The following is a 23,524-nucleotide window of genomic DNA, read 5'->3' as shown; positions in this document are numbered from 1 at the left end:
TTCATTTATTGTAATGCTTGTGTGTATATTTTGAAAATGAATGAGAAATTGCGCCATTTTGTGTCTGGAATGTTAAAACAAAAATGTGTGGAGATGCTGATCTATTATTTAGTTATTTTTATAATGAAGCAAACAAATTTAAAATAAATCCATACTCTTGGGACAAAATATTTAAATGTCACTTTAATTCTATATACAACTCTTCATCATGATTATACACAGCTTTGTAACATTTCCTTCTGTAATCCACATTGATAGACAAGATTGTACACTTTAAAAAATGGAACAATATAAACTAAACTTGATTTCTACAACCAGATATCAACCTTTATACTAACATAGAGAAACCAGATATTTGACTAATTTTTTGAATGCAACAGCTCAGCCATGTTTAACTTAAATATTTCTAGTGTGTGATCTTTCAGGATTTCTCCTACAAAATACCCGAGGATGTCTACATGCTAAACAAGCCTCAGATTTTTGAAATGGTGAAATGAAGGAAAAAAAGACGTGATTTCAGAGAGGACTCTCAGGAGCCAAAATAAGAAGTGGAGGGCTTCATGGTGGGAGAGGTCTGGTGTTGCTGATGCGAGGAACTAGGAGATGGAGGTGATTGTCCTGAAGAAAAAAAAGGAATAAACATTAACGGGTGCATTCATTCAGTCAGCCGGCAGACCGCCTGGGCAAAGTGAGGGCAAAGTTCATAAGAGAGACTCCCTGGAATAAGAAAGCCAGAAATGACTTGTCAAAGAGTTCTGAGTTTATTACAATCCAAACAGTAATAAACCAGCAGACAACTGGTTAGCTCCGGTTAATAAAAAGCCTAGAACTCAGTGTATTCTACAAGTTTACTGACTTGTTTATTACTTCCATCTTAAATCAAGGAGTTTGATTTACAACCTGATCAGGTGATGTGCAAACTATGCCAACCTGGTAAACTGATTACTACAAATGGTGTGCATCCAATGCCACAAATAAGCAAATACCTAAGAGTATCTTTACTTTAAATGTAGGATTCACCAAAAAGCACTCAGTTTTATGATTTAATGACATTTCATGTTCACCACAGCGATAGGGAAGAAGTGGGTGTGGTACTAAACAAAAGTTCTGCTTCCCTCATGCTACAGAATTATGGTCGGCCAATCATTGAGGACAACAACGAACGGCCAGCTGGTTATATTTATGTAAACATCTTCAGATATGCCACAGTTTTAAAGTATTTACAAAAAACATGTAACAAATGTCAATTGTTTTTATTAATATAAAAAATATTACTTTTATGTTGCTGCTACTTTGAATATTACTGCAGTTATGTCAATTTTTTATTTATTTTTTTCATACCTGACTGAATCAAAACACAGTAATCGTCCACAAATGTTAGTAAGTTTAGAACTGCTTCTTAATAAGGGTATTAAACCTTTTGATCTGCTCTATAGAAAAAAGACAAGCATAACTATATGACAGTAGAAATTGTCTGGATAATAAGCAAACATCTACCACTAATAATGCCATCTATTTCTCAAAACAGAACCTTTTTTTTTTTTCTTCCAAACAGCAGAGTTTGTCCTGTTGGCTGGTGCTACTCTAAGCTCCAAACAGCTGGAAGAAATCCAGTCACCCTGGCAGTTTCTCTGGTATCTCGTTAAATGACATTAACCTGTTTCATTGATTTGTTGGAATTTTTAGCACTTTTGAAACTGTAACTTATTAAAACTTAAGTGAACTGTAACTCCACTGTGTCTATGCTTTCAGTGTTTAAACTTTTCCGGACGTCCTCCAACTTAAATGAACCACCATAAAAAGAGGTAATCTGCCAAACTGCCTAGCATTAACATGCTATCGCACCTGTGATGTGCTCCAACTTGATGCTCCCATTCAGGCCTTGGTGTCTCAGGTAGGCCTCGAAGCTAATCGAGGCGTCATCTTCTGATAGGCCGTGAGGGAGCTGGCCATCACCATGACGACACACCTCGAAACGAATCCATCTGTAGCTAGGTGGTGAAAGCAAAATTGCACAGTTAAGAAAAAATACATAAAAAAAATACTGCTGAGTAGCAGCTGATTTTCTTAAATATTTGGTGCTTGTCTCTATAAACTTAGCACAAGTTTGCAACAGTTTTGTTCTCCAGTACTAAAAATTCAAATCAAATAGAGAAACATGTAAGGCGGTATGGAAATGATTCTTAATATATACACTTTTGACAACTTTATAGAAGTAATTTACCTCATTTGTTAATGAGGTACATGAGGTAATGAGGTACATTAGTTACCTTGCAGATCTGCATATCAATGTGTAAAATACAGCAACCGCTAGAATGCAGTTGGATGCAACACATAGGCCATAATATCTTAATGTTTCATGCATTAACAATTTACATTCAAATCACATGTACAGCACATTGGATACCAGCAGTTTGTCATGAATGAGAAGATATGAGGGTATGTTAAAGCAAATTTTAAAAACAATAATATCTAATATTCCTTTGATTCATATTTTTCTTACTTCCTCCATTGATCAGATATTAGGTGTTTTTGTTTGGTTTTTCCAGATTTTAATCTGATCTTAATATTCAAGATATTATTTATCATTAAAATGAGGATTTTAGGGTAACCTACCCTACAATTACCCTACAATACATGGACATGTATGTTTTACCTCTTAAAGCTAAAATACACTTTTGGGGTGTTTTAAAATGAATCGATATTAACATTTTCATATTGTTTGTATTATACCTTTTACTGCAGCCTTTGTTTTGACTGTTTGTTGCATGACTCTTACTTTACTTTCCACTTTGTGTTAAATTCAAATTTTAAAAATATTCCATAAACACAATGTGACTGAAACAGATCAGAAAACTAAGTGTGTAAGAAAGATTATAGCTTTTATGGAACAGGCTAAAAGAACTCACTTGCTACATTTGCGAGCTCCAGGACAGCTCTGGATCAGATTCTGAATAGTTGGATGAGAGAAACCGAAGAAGCCCGCTCCTGATGGAATTATGGGTGCCACGACCTGGGAACTAAGACAGGAAAATGTTAAAAATAATCAGTATTAAGCATTTGAAGAACAGTAACAAAAAACTAATTAGCCTCAGCAATTTCTGTTTGGCACCTACAGTATATCAACCATGTGCTAAGACTGAGACATGATTTATTTGTTGTTTTTTTTCATTTTAAGTACCTCAGGAATAATTAGTAGGGCTGTTTGTGGTTAAACATTCTACCTGTTGGATGCGATAGCCTTCAGCAGATTTGAATGGCATGTCAGAGCAGAGGAGGCTACAATGGCATTCTGAGGATCTTCTTCGGGTACAATCTCAAACTAGCGATGGAAGGTAGAAAAAAAAAAGATTAACCCAATATGCAACAAATCTGTTTATGTGTGTTAACCTCAGAAGACTTTATGTCAAATCTGTGATTTTAACATTTATGATGCACTTAAGAAGCTATAGTAAAGCCTCTGTGTGTTTTCACCTGTGGACCTGTCCCTCCATCCTTGATTTGGCAGGTGTAGAGGCACTGCTGCTCAGGGTGTTTCATGCTGGCATAGACACGCGTGCTGCAGAAGCCCACTGGGTAGATGGCACACTCGTCGTAAAACAACGTCCTGTCTGTGATTATCTGAAGAGCAGCCAAGAAGATCAGATTCAATAAACAGAGGTTGGTGTCAGCTTTAAATATATATGTTAAGACTTATTAACTTAATGCTATAACTGTATTATTTTTGCTACGATATAAAGAGTCATCTCAGACGCTAACCTCTCCTAGGCTGTAGACCGTTAAACCTCCGAGTACGATGGGAAACACGGGACGGCCCGACGAGTCCAGCGGAATGGGCTGCACCAGTCTGCGTGACCCGTCTGCCAGCTTCCTCTTCTTGGACATCTTCTTTGGAACTGGAGACACATTTTGTGACATTTACCTATCCGAACATGTCACACTTATATATTCGCTTTCACACCTACATTCTTCCTTTCCGTTTTCCTTTCCCCGGTCTTTCCTTTCTTTCTTGGTTTTTTTAAGAAGACCCTCCTCTCCTATTGACACCAGTGACATTGGGTTATGTGCCAAAGATGAGCCTGAAGGCCCTGCAGCAGGAGCTGAAGTCAGTGCCGCAGGTGGAACAGAAGGAACAGAGCTGGAACTGGGTGTAGGTAATAGCTCCCCCTCTGACAGAGTCTGGTACTGCAACAAGGACTTTAATAAGAACCTAGACAACAAGAAAAGTAACCCAATTTACCACACAGCTTTGGAGATCTGCTTGAAAAAATTAAGTACAAAATATATGTTTACTTACTTGCGCTCCTCTTTTGCTCTTAGAAACTTCTCTTCTGTGTGAGCAATTTCATCACAGAGTGCAGCATTTTCCTGAGGAATGGAGAGCAGTACAGTCAGGCTGCACGCCAAAAAACTCACATTTCTCATCACCTATATATGCTTCTCTGCAGTCAGTGAAGAGAAAAGTATATAATAAAAAACATCATTGCTATTGATAGGGATACTTTCAGATCTTTATATCAACATGTGGGTTATTAGTGCAGAAAATGGCTGCATCAAATAAGTGATGCTAAGTTTAGATACGAAGTCAGGGATATACTTTTTAACACAGCTTTTTCAATATGGCTTTGTATTTATTTTACATACATTACCAGTGTGCTGTGCACTGCTGTACACTTGACGTTAGATTAAAATTATGTTGGAATATGATAAGAATCAGATCAATTTTAATAATAGAAAGGAGTACGGCAGTCTTTCACTTGTCACTCAGAATTTGAGCACTAAAATGACACCATAAAGAAAACTCAGAACTGAACGAAAGTGTGCTGTTTTTTCCTCATGACCGTATGTACAAAGTTAATAAATAGCATTTAGCTAAATCCATTTTTGTTCTAAGGATGTAGCACACCGTATTTATGAGAAACAAAACCTTGATAAAAATGAATGCAAAGTTTCCTTACAAATATCATGGTGCGAGCAGCTCTGCGCAGCCTCTGGTACTTCAGTCTGTACTTCTCATTCTGGTTTTTTCGCTGGCCTCTCTTTATCTTCGGTTTCTGCTCAGAGGAACTTGAGGGAGAGGGATAAGCAGGCATCGAGGCCCCGGAGCCAGAGCTGGAGGCTCCGCTCTGAGGCGCCGGTGGCGGCGAGCTGAGGAAAGCCTGGGCTGTGAGGGCCTGCTGCCGCTCCTCATCGGTCTGCAAGGAGGCAGAGAGAGACAGGAAGGTGTTCAGAGTATGTGAAGATGATGGCTGTGTTGCTTTCTGCTTGGCGGAATGTGGACAATTAACACAGGATCTCACATGAAATGCTATAATGACAAACAAATAACAAAATATGCTTGGATTGTTGAAACTTTAGATGAAACACTCAAATGTCTCCAAAGGCACCAGTGCCACAATTTGATACATCTAGAAGTTGGTAAATAAATATTTGCATCTCTAATAACTTCTATAGAAATGTGAAAACATACGTGAAAGAAACACATTTCTCAATAACTATTCAAATGAAATATTTTATTTATCAAAGGTGAAAATAATTCTGCAAATGTGCATTCCTTATATTTTATAATCATCTAATATAATCTGTTTATTTTATGTAATTTTATTTTAGTCTATCACGCCATAAGCATCAGAATCATCAGGTGGGACTCACAAGACACATTGGAACCCATATTTTCTAAATATGACTAATTAATTTGTATTTAATTCAAATTATTACTTTAATAAATATTTAACAAATACTTTTTTGGATTGTGGTATGTAAATATTTGTGCGAAAACAAATCTACCAACAAGCTGTGCATAGTAATCAGACATTCTTATTTCGTATTCTACTTTCAGTAGAAAGTATCATACAAAATTTATTGGAGAAAAGTAGAACTGACACAAATGTCTAACATAGATTGGAGAAAAGTAGAACTGATACAAACGTCTAACATAGATCTTCTGTAACTACGATGGCCTCAGTAGTAAACAGTACATATGTACATTTTTGTAAATTAAATATTGTTTTTAGGGTTGGTGTAAAACAAATGTCAGTTTCCCAGAAAACTCACCAGTAATGCAAAGACTCCATTTCTGTTTTCAATCCTCTTGAATCTCCTGCTTCCTTTTTGTGTCTGAAACATAGTGTGAGACTGAGGCCGAATGCATTGGGGGAGGAAAATCTATTTACCCTAAATCTGTCGGTCAGGTTTAGGTAAACTGTATCCTTATTAGCTACAGCAGTTTTAAAGATTATGCATGTTGGCTCTAAGCAACCCTTCGACTTAATCACAGTTCAAAAATTTTCAAATATGATTAAATATGGCCAACAAAGCAGGATGGGAAAACATGGAGAAATTAAAAGACATTCACACAAACACAAGGGAGAACTTTAATAGTGTAGGAAAATGAACAATCCTTACCTCACGATACATGACGGCTTCCAGGCTCGATTTTGCACTGTTGAGAACATAATAATGAAACCACAGGTAGGTTTAGAAATCACTAATAAGAGTGTGACAGAACATCATACAAAATTTAGAGTTTTGTTCAAATTAATGCATGCAAACATCACCAATTATCAAAAGAGAAACTTGTGTCAAAATGCACACAAGAACTTTTAGCATCAAATGAGAACGATAACTGTACTTGGATTGAACAAGTCCCCGGTCAATGATTCTCTGCTTAATCTCCTTTATGTGCATGGGACGGCCAGCTTCCTCCAGTACAATCTTGCACCAGAAAAAGCAAAATTACCAGCATAGAAACCCATAAAAACAGCTAAAGCAGCAGATGCTGGCAGAATTAGGTGTAATAGATTTGTGAGTAATACCTGAGCGGCATCAAGCCATGTGAGATTTGGTTTCTCTGTAATTTCACTGGGTGGTTCACTGCAAACGGATAAACAAACACATAAAACATAATGATGACTAAATCAAAATAAGATGACGCACTGAGAAATAGGCAACTGGTGACCAGAATACATTATGTCTACTTATCCTAATTCATTCTGAGCATGTAACTGAGACACAGCTAAAAACAAAAACAAATCATTGAAAACACAATTTACGAGAATTTCAAGCCTCTGGAGGGTCCAAACTACAGCCCCTCTTCAGATTTCCTGAGACAAAGTTAAAATTCAGTGTGCAGTTAAGATCTTGTTCATATAGCTGAATACAATAAATTATGCATATACACAATATGTTTGCCATTTAGGCTAATACACAAAAAATACGTTTAGCAACAACTGCAGTATTTTTGAACAGACCTCTCTAGATTTTCTGCTGTCCCAGACAGGCTTGCTATGCTGTCCAGAGCAGGAAAAAGAGAGTAGTTTGTCTGCCCATCAGGCTCCATTTCAGATTCAAACGAGTTGAGTGACTCCATTGACCACAGGGCAAATACTCTGCTGGGGAAAATAGAAATATTAGAACAGCCAGTACAGAAACTTAGACTTTCTGTATATGTATGATCTAGCGTGAGGTAACGAAACTAAATACAGTAATCATAATTTGCTTTCCAGCAAACGAATACCTGCAGCAATGCAGCAAAACCTTTTGTGCTCCTTTCTGTTAGGTCCTGTGGCAAGCGGAACCTTTGTGTTATTTACTCGCAGAGTGAGACTGAGACTGAGCGCTAATGCTAACTAGCTCTATGTCTTTTTAGCAGTTAAGCAACATGCTTTATTTTTATGAACACACATTTGATTCAGTTTCCATCTAAAAGAAAAAAAAATGGACAATGTTGTTATTCCGAGCATTTCATTCGTGAGCACTTTTACAGGATATCCGGGTTTAACCCAAAATGAATTAACAAATTAAAAGTTCCGTCACATATACGCTGTCATACATTTTACTGCTTCGCTTAAACAAAATTAGACATTTTTTCGTACATGAAAATAGTAATGGTAGTATTGCACATAAGCGATTTGCTGGCACTAATGATATGATTAAATTTGAATACATGTAAAATACCATAAAAAAGAGAAACTTAAGTATAACTTTATTTTTGCTGTTAATCGTTCTAAAATGGCTCCTAATGGTGTTATATTTATGTTTATGCATTTTATATTTTATATTTATTCATTTATTTTGTGTGTGTGCCTGTGGGGGGATGGAGGAGTGCGTGTGCATGTGTGTGGGGGTGTATTTGTTTAGTTCTGCCATTCTTGACCTAAAACCTCAAGGGGGCAGTTCTGGCAGAATGTATAAAACTAAACTACCCTCTAACAAACTGATAAAATAATACAGCATTATCTGCAGTACAAAAATCAAATATTTTTAATATCTCTTGACACAACGGTATTTTTCATGTATTGTCATATTAAAACTGAACTTTCATTTGAATACCACTTCCAATGTTGTTATCCAATGTTGTTGTGTTGTTTCAATATTTTTTAAAGCTACCTAAAGTTTCCAGTCCATAAATAAAAATGATTATTTTTATAGTTGTACCATTTTCTATTTTGTGTCAGATCCAGGTGAGCAAATATAGTCATTTTCAGAATTTTGAAGCCCACTGAGTTTTTTGTATTTCTGCAGTACCAGAGTATTAGGTTATATAGTTACCAATCTGAGCAATATTCTTCAGATGTAATTCTGGGGAAACAAAATAAATTCTGACAGTGTTGAAAGGATCTGGAAAAGAGTTTGTGTCTGGAAGCTTTGGCACAGTGCAACAATTTTCACCTCAAGCCTGGAAAGATGGCGACAGATGTCTCAGGATTTGTTTCCATTCTCTCAACCTTTTTATGTACGGTACTCAAACCTGTATAGTCATGGAATGCCAATTTATAATTTCTGGGTCTAAGAGTAGTCACTCAGATATGTGCTATTAGTTTTTCTTGGACTTCCTCTTAAGTGGCCAAACAAGCTTTATGACACAAACTCTGAAGATTGCCCCATCCAAACAAAGAAATTAAACATTTCCCAACACAGTTTGTAGACAGGTCAACATTAACCAAATGATTTAAATAGTTGACTGTGTTACCCAAGCCTGCATTTGTACAAATCCATATTACCATTTATTTGTGATACAGGAATGTGTAGTGAGAACTTTTAATCCAAAATTGTGAAATCTGGCCTTCCTGAAAGAGGTAAACATTTCAAGTGCTCCAGACAGAAAACAGCAGCTTATCCTACTGCATCAAGTATTGTCAAAATGGATGATATTCAGTTTATTTCACCCACCCAAGCACTAACCTGACCCTCCATGTTTTTTGCTGCCATGTAATCAAATGAATGTATTTTGAGCTGTACTGATTATATTCCTGTTTACAAGTGATTCATTTCTACAAGTATAAGGGAATAATTTGTATTACTCTTGTAAGAGTTTGGAAGCATGACATATAGGACTGACAAAAATAAACAGCATGTATAAAATCACATGGATTCAAAAAGCACTGTTGGAAAAACATTTGCAGGCAGCTGGGAACTAAGAAAACATGTTTCCATTATTTCTGGAGAGCGAAGAAGAAATGTCTTCATGTGTCATAAAAAAATAAGTAAGACATATGAACAAACGATTTTATTGAGTTCAGTGACATATTATGTATCTTGTTTATAAAAAATACACATGTTCTGTTTTATGCAAATGTCAGAGAAAAATATTCTGGCATTTGGTTATTACATTTAAATGCATTTGGATGGGAACCCTCACAATGAGCTAAATTGGAAGAATACATAAGTCTCAAAACATCCCATACAATGAACAACACATGCTAAACATGTCTTTCATATTGCACAATAAATCCTCAACACAGTGTAGCCTTTATACAGTGGTCATCATAGACTGCTGTTCAGTCTTGTAACAGTATAATCTGTGTTTACCAACTACATGTGTAGTTAGGTTTATTTTTTTAGCTACATAAAGTGTGGGTTTCCAGTAAGTCAGCATCCCAGCCAAGAATTTCCTGCAATTATGTTCACCACCCGCTTCTGTCTGAAGTCATATTGATAGGATTTAGACCCGCTGAGGAGGAAGATGCTGCCTGCAGGAGCAAAACAAACCAATAATCTAGTTTAAAACTATGAAAATTGAAAAAGATTTAAATGCAGTCTATAGGTCCTTGTTGAAAAAGAAATCTTTTACATTTTTTTTAAATATATAATGAAACAAAAATAATAATTATACCATTGAGCAGTTTATGTATTTGCTACAGCACCAGAATGTGTTTTTCTGGTAAACCCAACCTAACTATTGTGGAAAAAATAGACATTTATAGCTTTTACTTTAGTTTGTTCTATTTGTGTTATGCCACCCAAGCCGACATAAAATAAAATTCTTGGGTTTACAAACAGAGTTTCTCTCAATTTACCATGCAACTTGAACGCAGCGTCAACCTTTCTCGGGACTCCATGCCAGTCTGTCTGGATGGATCTAGGGAAGCCAGGATCCATCTGACTCTTTTGCTCATCATATCTGAAGTGAAAGAAAAATGCATTAGAAAGTTTATTGCTCAAAATGTCTGGCAAGCAGCAAAAGTGCAGAATTTATGTCAAACATTTTTTTATGGCTTCCCTGAGGTCATATTCTGTTTATGTGAAGAGTGTGTCGGAGAGAGATATAGATAAAAATAAGAATGCAATAACCTGGCTGCATAAGTGTACTTTCCTTCACTGGAGCATCTTTTCAAAGCCTTTGAAAACGGTTTTTCATATATGTTAGACTGTGAAGATAGGAATTTCATTAGGTAAATCTACAGTATTTCTTCAATGTATATTTTTAGGCTCTTGCCTGACAATCTAAAATGTTTCCTTCTGTCAGTGAAGTCTTTCTTTTGTTAACATGTTGAAGTTTATAAAAGAAATTTCTCTTCTGTTTTCTAGCAAATATTTGTAGGTGTACAATCATATGTACTGCTATTTGGAGCTGCTCATAATTTCATCCAATTTAAAAAAAAAACAGTTCCAGATAAAGTCTGAATAAAAGAAGAAAAGTCTTTTTTTATCAAAATTTCTCGTACCTCCATCAATGTTGCTATCAGCCTTTTTTCCAACATCCCTCACCAGTTTCTGTCTTGTCTTGCCATCAAATTAGAAGAAAAATCTAATATTGCTGTTATTTAATATTGCCTCCAATTAACATAGACTGTCTTTATATTGCTGTTGTGTAAAGATAATGCTGCAGAATTTCTATGCTTTTCTCTATTTCTCTATATTTATTTTGTATGATTAGATGCGTTGACCCTTTCTAACCTCTCTTCAAAATGTTTTAGGTTAAGAAGATCCAATGTAGCTGATGTTAGGAATAAATTCAAGAAGGATTAGGTTTAGATTATTTCACCTTTTCTTTTGTTTGTTTGTATTTTAAGTTGAAATACAGGGGATCCATAACACAACAAATGTGGAAGGTTTAATTTCTTACATTACACTAAACTAGCATTCTAACAGAGAGTTTAAATTGTACACACCCACTGTATTATAATTATAAAATCTCTGTTTTGAGAATGAACTATGAAATTTTTTTTTCCTGTTGAGCATGTTTTTTTTTTCTTTCTATAATACAACCAAGAACAGCTGCCTTACAAACCTCACAAGTGGCAGACTTTCCCAACTAAGTACATATTGTAGCATTTAATTGATGGGAACTATGCTTTCAAATTGTGTCTCATAAGAAGAACATTCCAAATGTAAAACATTTGATTAATTTACCTGTAATAAAATTGTCCGATGAAGAACATGGTTTTCCCATATTCTGCAACATGAACGGCAGCATCAACCCGCCTTACGCTGGACGGGAAACCAAACTCTGAGATGTTGCCAGCTGTGCCTCGTGTCTTTAACTGTTGCACCACCCAGTACTTATGACCTGAAAAAAAACAACACAGCTGTGTGTGTGCATTTCAAAGACACAATGAAAAACACCAACATAGCACAGACGCTGCCAAAATCGGCGAGCCTCTTGAATGTACTGCAACACTTAAGTTGCAAAAGGTTGTAATTTGGGTGTAACACTGCCTACTCCAGCTGGAAATCCAGCCATGTCATGATGACACGGGCTGAGCAAAGCATTGCAGAGCGCCTTTTACTTTACCAGTGAATAGGTATGCCACGCCTTTGGCTGGGATGTCATAAGCGGCATCAACAGGAGAACCTATGTCGGGGAAATATGTGCTGATGTGGCCTTCCCTCAGCCGATTCCAGTAAGTCAACTTTGTTGTTCTCATCCATGTGAATCTGGATTTATTTTAAAAAAAAAAAAAGAAAGAGCTACATTTAAAACTTATTCAGCACACTTTGCTTTAGTGTGATGCATAATTTACCTGTTCTGAAAATAAACAATCTCATTTTGGATCACCATAGCCGCATCAAATAAAAACGTGGGATCACATTTCTTTGGAACTTTAGGTTGATTTTCAGCTTCTATTTTGGGTTTGCCTGAGTAACAGTGATAGAAACATTGTGTTTCATTTGCATAATTTATTGTTCTTATTGAGAAACTATTCTATTGAGAATAACATGTGTTCCTCACCATAAAGCATTTGAATCCCCAGGACATCATCTGTAGAAAGAGTGTACTGTTTGTTGCTCCGATGTCTGTAACTGGGGAACATGACAGCAGAGGGGTCTCTGGAGTGAGTCAAACCAAGCGAGTGACCAAGTTCATGAGCTGCAACAGCAAACAGGCTGAAACCTGAAATTATACAGCAACCAAAAATATCTGTGTTAGCTCAGTTGGAATATCTTCTAATGATTGCAAAAAACTGCTTTTGCACTGATTTGTGGGTTTAAAAAGATGTATTGCCCTGCCAGATTGTTGAGCTCTCATTTATCTGTGTTGCCAGTTTGTCTATGCTTTGGTCATGCTTGATTGTTATTAATAACCCTTTAAAGCCTGACCCATCAGAAAGTAATCAGAAAATTCTGATTTTTTAGATCTAGGATCTTCATGAAGCCTTGAAGCAAAATCAAATTGTTTTGTTTTTTTTGCCATGTCATTTATTTTATGATATATTTTCTGTATCAGATTTGATACGGCAGGCTTTTCTTAGAACTTTTGGCTCACAACAATGTGAGTTTTAGATGCAAAAACAAATGTTGCCTATAACATTTGGAAAATAAGGAACACTTTAGAAAGTTTTTCTTAATTTTTTTTTTCAACCAACAACTTTTTATAGGCATTTATTTCACATCGTGGTAGGAACCAAAAGAGTTTCTGTCCTTGTTCAGGCAAAGCTGTACCTTACACTTTGTACAGTAGATGTGTGCAAAAATGATTTCAAGAACAGTACTTGCATCTCTGTTGGGCTTCCCATGTTGGAAAATGATTAATGTCATTCTTTCTCACATCAAGAGGTACTTCGGCTACAGGGTGCTGTTGAAGTTGCTACAGGAGAGGAAAGTGGTCTACCATACTTGATTTTGACCTTTCTTGCACTTGTAGGAGAAGTGCCAACTAAAGCATTTTAGGTTGTAGCTTCAGCTAATCTCTTCTGTAGAGGTTTCAAGCATTGATGATGGTGACTGTAGGGGTGAGCCACTAGATGTACATGCACCATCTTTGGGAAAAATGGCGCATGATATTATATCAAGAAGAGCAACACCTCCTATGAACTCATGTGATTCAACAATGGCTGGCGTGAACACCATTACATGAGTTTTGCAGTGGATGGAAGTCTGCTTCATGAGGGATGGAAATGAATTGAAGAGTGGAAGAGGGTGAATGGACTTCAGAGTGAACCAGGACAACAAATTAATTGTGATCTAGTATGACAGGTAGTGAACCTATTTCTTTATTTGTTGGAATTGAACCAGTGGAAAATGTTCTGCAATTCCCTGGAGCGTTTCATCAGTGACCAAGTGCTTGAATATATGCATGGAGTCATGTAACACTTGTTCTTTGACATCAACCCTGGCAACGAGATCAACGTATGGAACCTGACAGTATTTTCTCCATTTGTATTAGTTGTTTTTCACATTAGTCTTCACTGATTCATTTCTGACTGTCTTCAGAGTGATTGTTTGGATCTCAATTGCCATATTGTTCTGGTTTACACTTTGATCATCATAGTCTTCATCATAGTTGGTATCTGAATATCTTTCATCATGCATGGCCGGGGGAGTCCATTCCTCATCATCTTCTCCTTACTGCTCTGTATGCTTGAATCGTCTCACATTAACATGTTGATGACTATTCAAAGTATTTTCTTTCTTTCTCTCTCTTCTTCTTCTACTCTTTTTTTAAAATCTAAAATATATATAAATAACTACTCAATACACTATAAACATTACGGTTTTAGAATAAGCACTATTGTGAAAAAATATAAATAAATAATTTTGAAATGACATTTAATGATGATTATTGAGTAAAGAAAAGTTTGTAGCTGAATTGTGGCTGGTATGACATTGATTATTTTATAAAAATATGAAATTAATGTTCAGTGATAAAGCACCTTAAATACCTGCAGTACCAAATATGATAGACACATTTTAACACGATTTAAATGTAATATAACAAAAACATTTCTAAGTAATTGTGCATTATTTCAAAACATAAAACATTACTTTAAAAAAGTGAATAACAATGTATATATTATTTTTACTGTAAGTTGTTTAAAATTGGCAAAGACTTTCCTGGAAAACGCGTATGACCAATCTCATGCGAGACGACATTTAGAAAAGAGGGAAACAAAACGCTTTCTCTGCCTGCAGTGCAATGATAATCCAGTAGATGGCAGAATACAAGTCTGAAATTGTATACAATAGGTTTTTGGGTACGTATAAAGATAGAGACCACAGAAACGTGTGTATCATTTATGATACAAATGGCGAGAAGTACAGTACTAAGCTTAATTAAATGGATGTTGTTTTCCGAATACCACAAACCTTGCCCCCCTGTCGTCCATGTTTCATCTTCATCAAAGTGTACATCTCCACCCATCCCCTCTCCAGGCTGAAAGGCATGGGCCAGCACTCCTCCAGGTCCATCAAAGGGAGAGAAGTCTCCATGAGCTACAACAGCATATAGAAATACTTCTGAATGAATGTCCTACGATTTATATATTTTTTACACTGTTTAAAGTCAAGCAATTCCTCACAAGTGTTTTCAGATTTACCTCTGTGTGCAAAGGTGAGGACAATATCAGCTTTGCCATGGTTGATCTTAACGAAATTCAGAGGAGCTGCGTCGCTCCACATCTTCAGGGCTAAACGAAAGGACTTTTCCACATCCTCTCTACTCAGGTCTGGGGTATACTTTGCTATCCTGCACAAGGCATCAGACAGAATTCCTGTGTGCAATAGAAATGAATAACTTCACAATATTTTTACTTGCTGAACTAAAACTGTCTCACTTGTAGGAGATGGTACGATTCTTCCATTTGGGGTGATAAGGATAAAAACTATAGTTGTCCACATCAGGAACACCACACCTCGGCTTCTTCATGACATTCACGGTGTTGGAATCCAGGATTCCTGTTTCTCTCAGGCCAAAGAAGTTCTGCATTTGCCTGACCTTCTGCTCCATGTCTGATGCAGACCGGATCTTACGCGTTGAACCTCTGTAGTCTGTACCTCCGAGTCTCAGACTATAGAACCTTCTTAGGTAACTCTGTTGAAAAGCACAGGAAAAGTCTTTGCACCCATTGAACGTTTTTACATTTTGTCATGTTGCAACCTCACACTTTAAGATGTTATACAATAGACATAAAGTTAAAATTGATTAGCGTAGGTTTTTTTCTTTTGTTCTCGCATGTTAATGAAGCACATGTTTTCTGAGAGACAGTCCAGGCAAAAACAAGTTAACTAACAAAAGAAAAACCCTGCTCACATTATGGTTTAAATATAATTTTCAATATTTGATCAACTAACCATCAAAAATTGAAAATAGACCGCTATCCACCATAAGGTAATGTATTGTTAAAATAAAATAAAGTAGAAACCTGCAGTTGCAGACAAATTTATGGCATAATTAATATATAAGTATATATAAACATTGTTTTACTTTTGTTTCAAAATCATCCATTATCGTACATTTTAGTGTACAATGTAAAGAATTTTATTGAAAAATGTGTGCACATGTGGACATGGTAATTATCAAGCCTCCAGGTATTTTGTGGAAAATTTGTTAACTGTAATAAATTGTAATTCATCTCAACCAGACTTCAGTTTTCACAGCTTTGGTTTTTGTTAATGCATGCTTTGTTTGTAGTCTCATTCTCCAAATGTCTAATGACAAAAAACAATTAACATTTTCAAAATACAAGATTGTACCACAAAATGGCTGAAATGGCTCTCCATAAAGGAGGGCTTTATAATTTTTAGTGAACAATGTCTTTTTTGGTGAGAAGAAAAGAAATGCATTATTACCTTGTAGAAATACATTTTAAGAACAGAATAGTGCAAATCTGTTTTATATGGCTGCAGTATTAATTTAAAGTTAAAGGGTATGACGAAAATGACAAATATTATCTGTAAAACAAATTTTCATAGAAATATATGAAGCCAGACTGCAGTACAGCTATTTGCTAACAAACCTTAGCAAGCTCAATATCATCAGGAGTCAGACGCTGATCTTCCTCAATGGGTCGAGTCCACGAGATTTCCACCAACATCAAAGAGCTCAAAACGAGTGTCCAAGTGCACACCAACTCCATATTTCAATGTTCATTTCACCATCCTGAACACCTGTTTTTATATGAGAACATTCATGAGGTAGCTGGGAAGTCACGTGGTCTAAAGCTGTTTAATCATGATTGCTACAGCGAGACCTACCCGGAGGTTTGTGGTTGTAACCTAAATGCCCACCAATGTCTGGAATTTATGGAAAACTGTGTTTTATATAGTATAGAAATTAGTGCTGAGGGCTCTTTTCTTTCTACTAAGTCATGCCTAAACCTGCAGCCATACAGTATGTGAGAAACACATAAATTGGTTTCTGCTTGTCTGTATGTCAGTCTACACCACGTACAGATAGTAAAAATGAAAATTTATTACACCAACTACAGAGCAACCCAAGAACATTTCACTGTGATACACATTCAAATGGCAAAGGTATTAAGGTGTTCAATTCTTTATTTTAAAGAAGACATATAGAGACATTTCACCCTAAAAAAATGTTTGCAGGTCATTCTCCTTCTGTATCTGTTTCAACGCGTTTTCTTTTAACAGCCAAGCCAAGCATTGGCTGTTTCCACTCCGACAATAGATTTGTGGGTGTAGTCAAATTTGTAGACTTGTGGTCCCACAAAGAAGTAGATGAAATCTAAAATGAACAATAAAACAGACAAAACACATCTTTAGAACAACAACATACAGACAGAGCGATGTTCAAGCTTTTTCAAATTGTTGATGTCTAGACTTATGCAAGCCTTTTCTTGAAGGTGTTTACAACCATGAATCTCTTTTGGACTTAAATATCAACCTTTCTTACAACTAAAATTGCACTATATCACATAAAGGAATTCAAATGTCAAATTATACAGTGTAAATCATACACTATATATGCAAGCTGTAAAAACCCAAATTCATGCTGCAGGTGTTAGATGCAAATCCACATTCCATATTAACAAGCCCCCAAGGCTACAGACTCTTCTAAATCAGTACAAACTGTATTTGGTATCATAATTCCAAGTGGATGGGTGCATTGGGCAATGTACTCACTTCTTTTATAGAAAGCTGCATTTATTGTGGTGTTGACTCCCGGGAAGTCATCACTGATGGATCTTGGGTAACCAAAATCCATCACCTTTCGGTTCTCGTTGTAACTGAAAAAAAAAAAAAAACACAGGACAAATTTAAAGTCACACTTATGTGATTTTCACTCTGAGAAAGATCAAAATGTGTATTTCATGCATCAGCAGGTAAAACAATCTTATGTATTGGAAACAAGAGTGTTGATTGATTGAAATTGTATGTCTAGTACAGTAAATCTGTGCTTTATGACTCAGTTTTTTCATGCTAATGGCTGCCTGGGCAAAGTATTATAATTATGTCAAATACTTCAACTTTGCGGGACATCTTTGGCATAAAAGTATGTGTGAATATGTTGACAAAAAACTAGAAAATTCCTTTTGCAGCAGGAACATATTGTTTTTAAGTATTTCCTTACCTCCAGTAAATATCATTCATAAAGAAGAGGGTACGTCCTGTTTTAACAACATGCACAGTTGCATCAACATCTTGAACCCAAGCTGGAAATCCAAAGAAGGAAAGTGATCTTGGCTTTCCCCTCACAACAGACCCTCTTACTGTCCAGAATGTGGACTCTGTTAACAGAAAAGGGTTTTGAATATTTTATAATCTTTTGACTGAAACCGAAGGAATCAAAATGTTTTTTCTTCCAGTGCAGCAATTGAAAAGCAAAAATCCAATTAAGTCTGTTTAAACAATGAAGCCAGTATCACAGAGCAGCGTGACAGAAGTGTTGTTCATATCAATGACACGCTGCTCACTCTGCTCTCACACCGGCTCTCTGACCACCAGGGTGCCTCAGTCCTTATGTAAATCACACTAAGAGGAGAAAGGGCTTTTAGGTGTCATTTCTGCAATAAGGTGCTCTAATATAACCTACATCACTTAAAAATCATACTTACAAATTAATCCTGCATACTATTTCAAGCAGGATTATTATTGTCAAATTTATACTATTTACAAGAGTCACAAACTGCATTTATACATTTGATTAAAAACCCGTTTAATCACAATTTTTTTCCCCCTACAAAATATTAGTATTTTTATTTGCTACTGGTCCTGAAAAAGACAAAGAGTTGATACAAAAATGACCAGCATTTGACTAGAGTCAGAGTCTTCCACAATAGGAATAGAATATAAATGTGCTCAGCATACACAGAACCTAGATCCGTTTTGAAATAAGTGGTAGTTCAATGAACTATTCTCAGCATGATACAGGTTATATAGGAAGCAATAACACATAGTTACCATGAATAAGGTAAGCAGTTGATCTGCGAGGTATCCAGAAGGCAGCGTCGATTCTGGTTTCAATCATAGGCATAAAGTTGGATATGGGACCTTCCTTTATGTCAGACTGTGCATTATGTTTAATCCAAAGATATCTAATGGAGTGAATACCCCAAGGTTAAAAACAGACATTGTTAGTAAATATACCTCTCAAATAATATCTGATGAATACATATGCACTTATTCATTTTGTAAATATGCACATACTTGTCTCTGAAAAAGAAGGTGGCATCCCCAAGAGTTGCTACAGCATCAAAGGTCATGTCTGGTGCACATTTGTCCTGCATGAGCCTCTGCAACAGCGGTTTGAGGATCCAGTTTCTATTAACCCTGAGAGGAGCTGACACACCAAGAGAACTTAGTGAGATATTTAAGAATAAATAATGCATTTATAAGTTAAATATGCAGTAGCACATTAAAATATGACAAATAAAAGCAGCTTACTGTAAAGTGCTTTGATATTGGCTACATCTTCTCTGGACAGTAGGTTTGTTGAATGGAAAGCTTTGTAAGTTGGATACATCAGGGATTCTGGGTTTCTAGAGTGTCTAAGTCCCAAAGCATGGCCAAATTCATGAGCTGCTACTACAAACAGATTATACCCTGAAACAGAACAGAGGCATTGAGACCAACATTGCTATGCTTGCTGCTGTTCTGCTCAGCCTCGTCTTGTATGACTGAGTTCAGCACCTGCACCTCCTGCCGTCCAGCGCTCATCATCATCAAAGTGCGTGTCTCCTCCAGTACCAATGCCTGGACCAAAGGCGTGAGCCAGCGTGCCTCTGGGGCCATCAAAAGGATAAAAATCCCCATGCGCTTCAGAATATAATCCAGGCCAAACATGAAACAGAAACCACAGAGAAAACCATTTTCCAAATTACAGCCGTCCGTTCACCTCATCTGAATGAGTTCAGTAGTGTTCATATGATGACGCTGCTTCAGTTATCTGTTAAATTACTACTGTGGCTTCCTAAGTTGATACCCACTATGTTTATATTACATTCTGTTGATTTTCTGTCATCTACTGCCACTGTCAACAGGAGGCCAATGATGGACTTACCATAGGTTACAAACTCCACCATGATGTCAGCATTGTGGCTGTGTGTTCTGACGAACGTCAGACCGCTGGCTCTGGCCCAAACATTGAAAGCTGACTCTATCAGAGAGTCCACAATGCTGCTCCGCAAATCTCTGGTGTATCTGCCTATACTATGAAGAGAAAAAAAATCACAAGGGTTGCTGTTCATTTATACCATGGTCATCAGAATAAAATCACTAATAGCACTTTTGTTTTTCCTTCAAGCCTATAAAGTACATGAAATAATGAACATTACTGAACATGTTCAGTAATCGATCCCAATAATTGATTACTGGGATCGATAGCCGCAAAACCGATCCCAGTAAACACTATTTCACAATGTGAGCTCATCAAAATTGACACACATCCTTTAGAGAAGTGACAGGACTTCAATATCCCTTCATTTCCTGTATTACGTGTTTTTCAATGTGTATAGCATTAAGGCATACAGACCAAGATCGAAAGAAGCATGACAGAAGTTTTAGTTTCGAAGTATATGTTGATTTTGATTTAGAATGAACATATAGTTAGATATTTGGAAATATTATATGGTTATGTGTAATAAGTAAGCAAAATATGGAAGACGGTTAGGTTTACAGCTTTCTTCTTAATTAAATGTTTATTTTGTGTATAAATTACTGAGCCTCCGGTTATTTACTGGAACAGAGAACACTGTCTCTGTTCTGATCCAACAGAACCATTTCTGTTCTGTAGGATCAGAACAGAGACAGTGTTACATAAGGGCATGGTCATGTTGAAGCTCCAACAGACCCACAAGACATGTCAAAGTTATGAATCCAAAGCTAAAAATGTGCTAGCTGCTGTGAATTGTGACAACCGCTTTCTGCCTATTTCTGCCAAACATTTTATTGCCTGTTAGCCTTAAAGTATGCCTCAGGTTTTAGGACTTGGTTTGGCTTGGCTATTTGGAGAAGACAGACTGATTTATTTTTTGACATGACAAAAAGAAAAGTAAAATCAGTCTGAGCCACACACAGTACCGGTATGTGAGGACATTCTTATTCCAGCGTGTGCCCTGGATATGACTGTACTCCTCCACATCTGGAACACCACACCGGGGGCTCTGCATCACCTGTAGAGTTTCAGAGTCTAAAACTCCAGTCGAATTGAGCCCAAAGAACATCTGCATTTCTTTCACTTTGGAGATAAAGGATGGCTCGCTCCTCTTCTTGCGCACCAAATGATCATTTACCAGGTTGTAATACTGACGAAGGAAGTCCTGTGAACAGATTGAAGAGATACCATTTCTAAAACAGTACTGTAGAGACAGAAAAAGAAATCAACTGGTTCCAGCATAATAGAAGCAAAATCATATTGTTCAGGATAGACTGGGGTTTAGGAAGTACTGTAAAACTATATGATTCATCTTTTAGCATGAGTTAAAACATAATATTTTAAGAAATAGCTTAATTTACAGCCCCTAAATGGTTAGATTCAAGTCTACTTGAACTGAATTACAACCATGCCAGCAGAAAAAGCATTATCATATATTAAAAAATGTTCTTGCAGCTTTGGGTAAAGGAACATACGTCTTTGTTCTCTTGAAGTACATACTGACCAATTACTTTAAGCCCAATACTGAGATTCATTATTTACAGTCTTCCATTTTTGTACTATTCAGCTATCAGACATTAGAAAACCTCGTCAATACGTTGGTCAAATGTGGAATGAAATGGTTGGGCTATGTGAATGACTTCCTTTAACAAAAGATGAGTACAAAAAAATCTATTGAATTGAATTCAAGTTAATGAAAATTGTATTAATACCAAAGGGAAATTAAAATCATGATATAGTATGCAGTTATTTTCTTCTATTGTGTAAGCTGGAGCTCCAGTGTGAGAATAACTCAACACCCAAGTTGATCATGTTCTGGTTGCTTGTGGTAAACTCAGAATACTTCACACATCTTGTAGATTTATATTTAAAATTATTTCAGGTAGCCAAAAAGTTTGGTTTTGACAGGAAATGAGACAGGAATCTCTCAAAAAATAACAAAGCAGTGAAAAATGGCCTGTCAAATTTTTTTAAATATATTTTTCAATAATCAGTGGCAAAGCCTTTAATTAGTATTATAACCAACCCTTCTTAAAATTGCTGTCCAGCTTTTTGGTGTTGCCACTACATTTGACCATGTGTTTTTGGTGATGAGCTCCAAGTACTTGAGGTTGGAAGCACTTCTTGTCATTGCCCTAATCCTTAGCTCTTTCAACATCAGAATCAAGCTGGAAGTCTGGTGGGGGACCATCAAAAGTGTCAGTATCACTTCTACTTAGAAAATCTTTACAAACTTTCTAAGATGTTGATAGATAGTTTTTTTTTATCTGGAACTTGCACAGTGATTTGGCAGTCATATTGGATATTGAGCTCCTGCTAGTATCTTGCATTTTGAATCTCTAATTCTATAACGCTTTCTTATTGTATCTCCATTGTAAACATCGAACCTTCTGAATAGAGTGCACCTGTATATTAGTATACATTTTGTCAACCAAAGTCGACTGTTTGTCCATAAAGTTCTTCATTTATAAATGGCAAACTTTTTTAAAGCAGAAATAGAGTTTTAAAATAAATCTCTTCATGTCAATCCAAAGATCTCATTTTTGCTGTTGCAGGCTATAAGTTGTTATTTTCTTCACTCTTATTCATAGACTTAATGATCATCATAAGATAGTCTAATTGATATCTGGGGTTTTGAAAAAGTATGCCAATTCTAGACTAAATCCATAACACAAACCTGATATATTATCACAAATGGAGGGCTGGAACAGTCTTTAAATGACATGCAATTGGGTAGAAAAAGAAACTGTATGTATTTTTGTTTTGTTGTTCTGGTTTTTAACCGAGCAGCATTTCAATTTCAACTGAGGAAAAGAAAATATGATTCCAAACAAATCTGTTGAGCAACGAAAAAAATCTGCTCTAAAAACAATCTAACTTACACATACTCCCCTCTCACACAGGTCTAAAACATAATTGAAGCAATGATGCACTTACTGTGGCTAGCTTCAAGTCGGGCTCTGTTTCTGGTGAAGGAGAGCTCTCTTCTTCTGGGATAGCTGTAGGAGCTGTGAAACCTGAATCAGTCAAGAGCAAGACCAGGATGCAGCAGGAGAGCAGCATGTCAGACATTTCAGACTTTCTAACAGGACGTGTAGTGACCCACGATGGAGACAGAAGTTCTGGCTAATGAGAACGCCTTTTTAAATACCTATTGTGACTCATACTGCTTGCAAATCCAAGGAAAGCCTCATTTAGTCCTATGGAATTAGGGAGGGGTTTGCAGAGAGCAAGTGCAAGGGACAGCAAAAACCAGACATTTGAACATTTTTCTTATCATCTGACAAACTTGTGGTGATTGTGATTTAGATAGATGCAACTTGTGCTGCAAGTTATGCGAGTTCTATGTGTTGGTAAATTCACAGGACACTGAAATAATATGTTTGAGGGCCATACAAGTCATGGATTCACTCATCATCTTTATTGGGGATGAAATTGCGTATTGAAAGAACAAAATGTTATAGGACAAAA

The 23,524-nt window shown here is 36.4% G+C and overlaps 3 protein-coding genes and 1 long non-coding RNA gene across 6 annotated transcripts; 1 reads left to right on the top strand and 3 right to left on the bottom strand.

Annotated features, from left to right (window-relative positions):
• Positions 1-165: 165 nt before the first annotated feature.
• On the bottom strand, positions 166-7,758 carry tbrg1 (transforming growth factor beta regulator 1). 3 transcript variants are annotated; one of them, XM_027998842.1, is made up of 15 exons: positions 7,517-7,758; positions 7,251-7,391; positions 6,816-6,873; positions 6,632-6,714; positions 6,406-6,442; positions 6,055-6,117; positions 4,959-5,195; positions 4,298-4,368; positions 3,966-4,210; positions 3,760-3,896; positions 3,475-3,621; positions 3,225-3,322; positions 2,910-3,020; positions 1,846-1,991; positions 166-618 (listed from the first exon to the last, which is right to left on the bottom strand). In XM_027998842.1, exons 2-15 carry the CDS (start codon positions 7,367-7,369, stop codon positions 530-532), a joined length of 1,641 nt encoding a protein of 546 aa, XP_027854643.1. In that variant the 5' UTR covers positions 7,370-7,391; positions 7,517-7,758; the 3' UTR covers positions 166-529. The 3 variants fall into 3 exon arrangements, with proteins under 3 accessions (XP_027854643.1, XP_027854642.1, XP_027854644.1); XM_027998841.1 differs by having other exon boundaries at positions 7,251-7,388; XM_027998843.1 differs by lacking the exon at positions 6,055-6,117 and having other exon boundaries at positions 7,251-7,388.
• A 1,768-nt stretch (positions 7,759-9,526) lies between these two features.
• Positions 9,527-16,577, bottom strand: mmp20a (matrix metallopeptidase 20a (enamelysin)). Its single transcript, XM_027998847.1, has 10 exons — positions 16,458-16,577; positions 15,276-15,532; positions 15,039-15,187; positions 14,809-14,934; positions 12,455-12,616; positions 12,246-12,360; positions 12,017-12,159; positions 11,635-11,791; positions 10,299-10,402; positions 9,527-9,971 (listed from the first exon to the last, which is right to left on the bottom strand). The coding sequence occupies exons 1-10, from the start codon at positions 16,575-16,577 to the stop codon at positions 9,871-9,873; spliced, it is 1,434 nt and encodes a 477-aa protein (XP_027854648.1). The 3' UTR covers positions 9,527-9,870.
• LOC114133171 (uncharacterized) lies at positions 13,938-21,870 on the top strand. Its single transcript, XR_003593115.1, has 3 exons — positions 13,938-14,700; positions 16,894-16,896; positions 21,858-21,870. It is a non-coding gene; the product is annotated as an uncharacterized LOC114133171 (long non-coding RNA).
• Positions 16,978-23,174, bottom strand: mmp20b (matrix metallopeptidase 20b (enamelysin)). Its single transcript, XM_027998846.1, has 10 exons — positions 22,991-23,174; positions 20,980-21,218; positions 19,961-20,109; positions 19,591-19,716; positions 19,345-19,503; positions 19,108-19,240; positions 18,862-18,995; positions 18,032-18,188; positions 17,584-17,687; positions 16,978-17,185 (listed from the first exon to the last, which is right to left on the bottom strand). Exons 1-10 carry the CDS (start codon positions 23,123-23,125, stop codon positions 17,085-17,087), a joined length of 1,437 nt encoding a protein of 478 aa, XP_027854647.1. The 5' UTR covers positions 23,126-23,174; the 3' UTR covers positions 16,978-17,084.
• Positions 23,175-23,524: the final 350 nt, after the last annotated feature.

This window comes from Xiphophorus couchianus, chromosome 18 (genome assembly GCF_001444195.1).
Source record: "Xiphophorus couchianus chromosome 18, X_couchianus-1.0, whole genome shotgun sequence".
Taxonomy (NCBI): domain Eukaryota; kingdom Metazoa; phylum Chordata; class Actinopteri; order Cyprinodontiformes; family Poeciliidae; genus Xiphophorus; species Xiphophorus couchianus.
The sequence above is the reverse complement of the archived record's forward strand: the minus strand, read 5'-3'. Positions and strand labels throughout refer to the sequence as shown.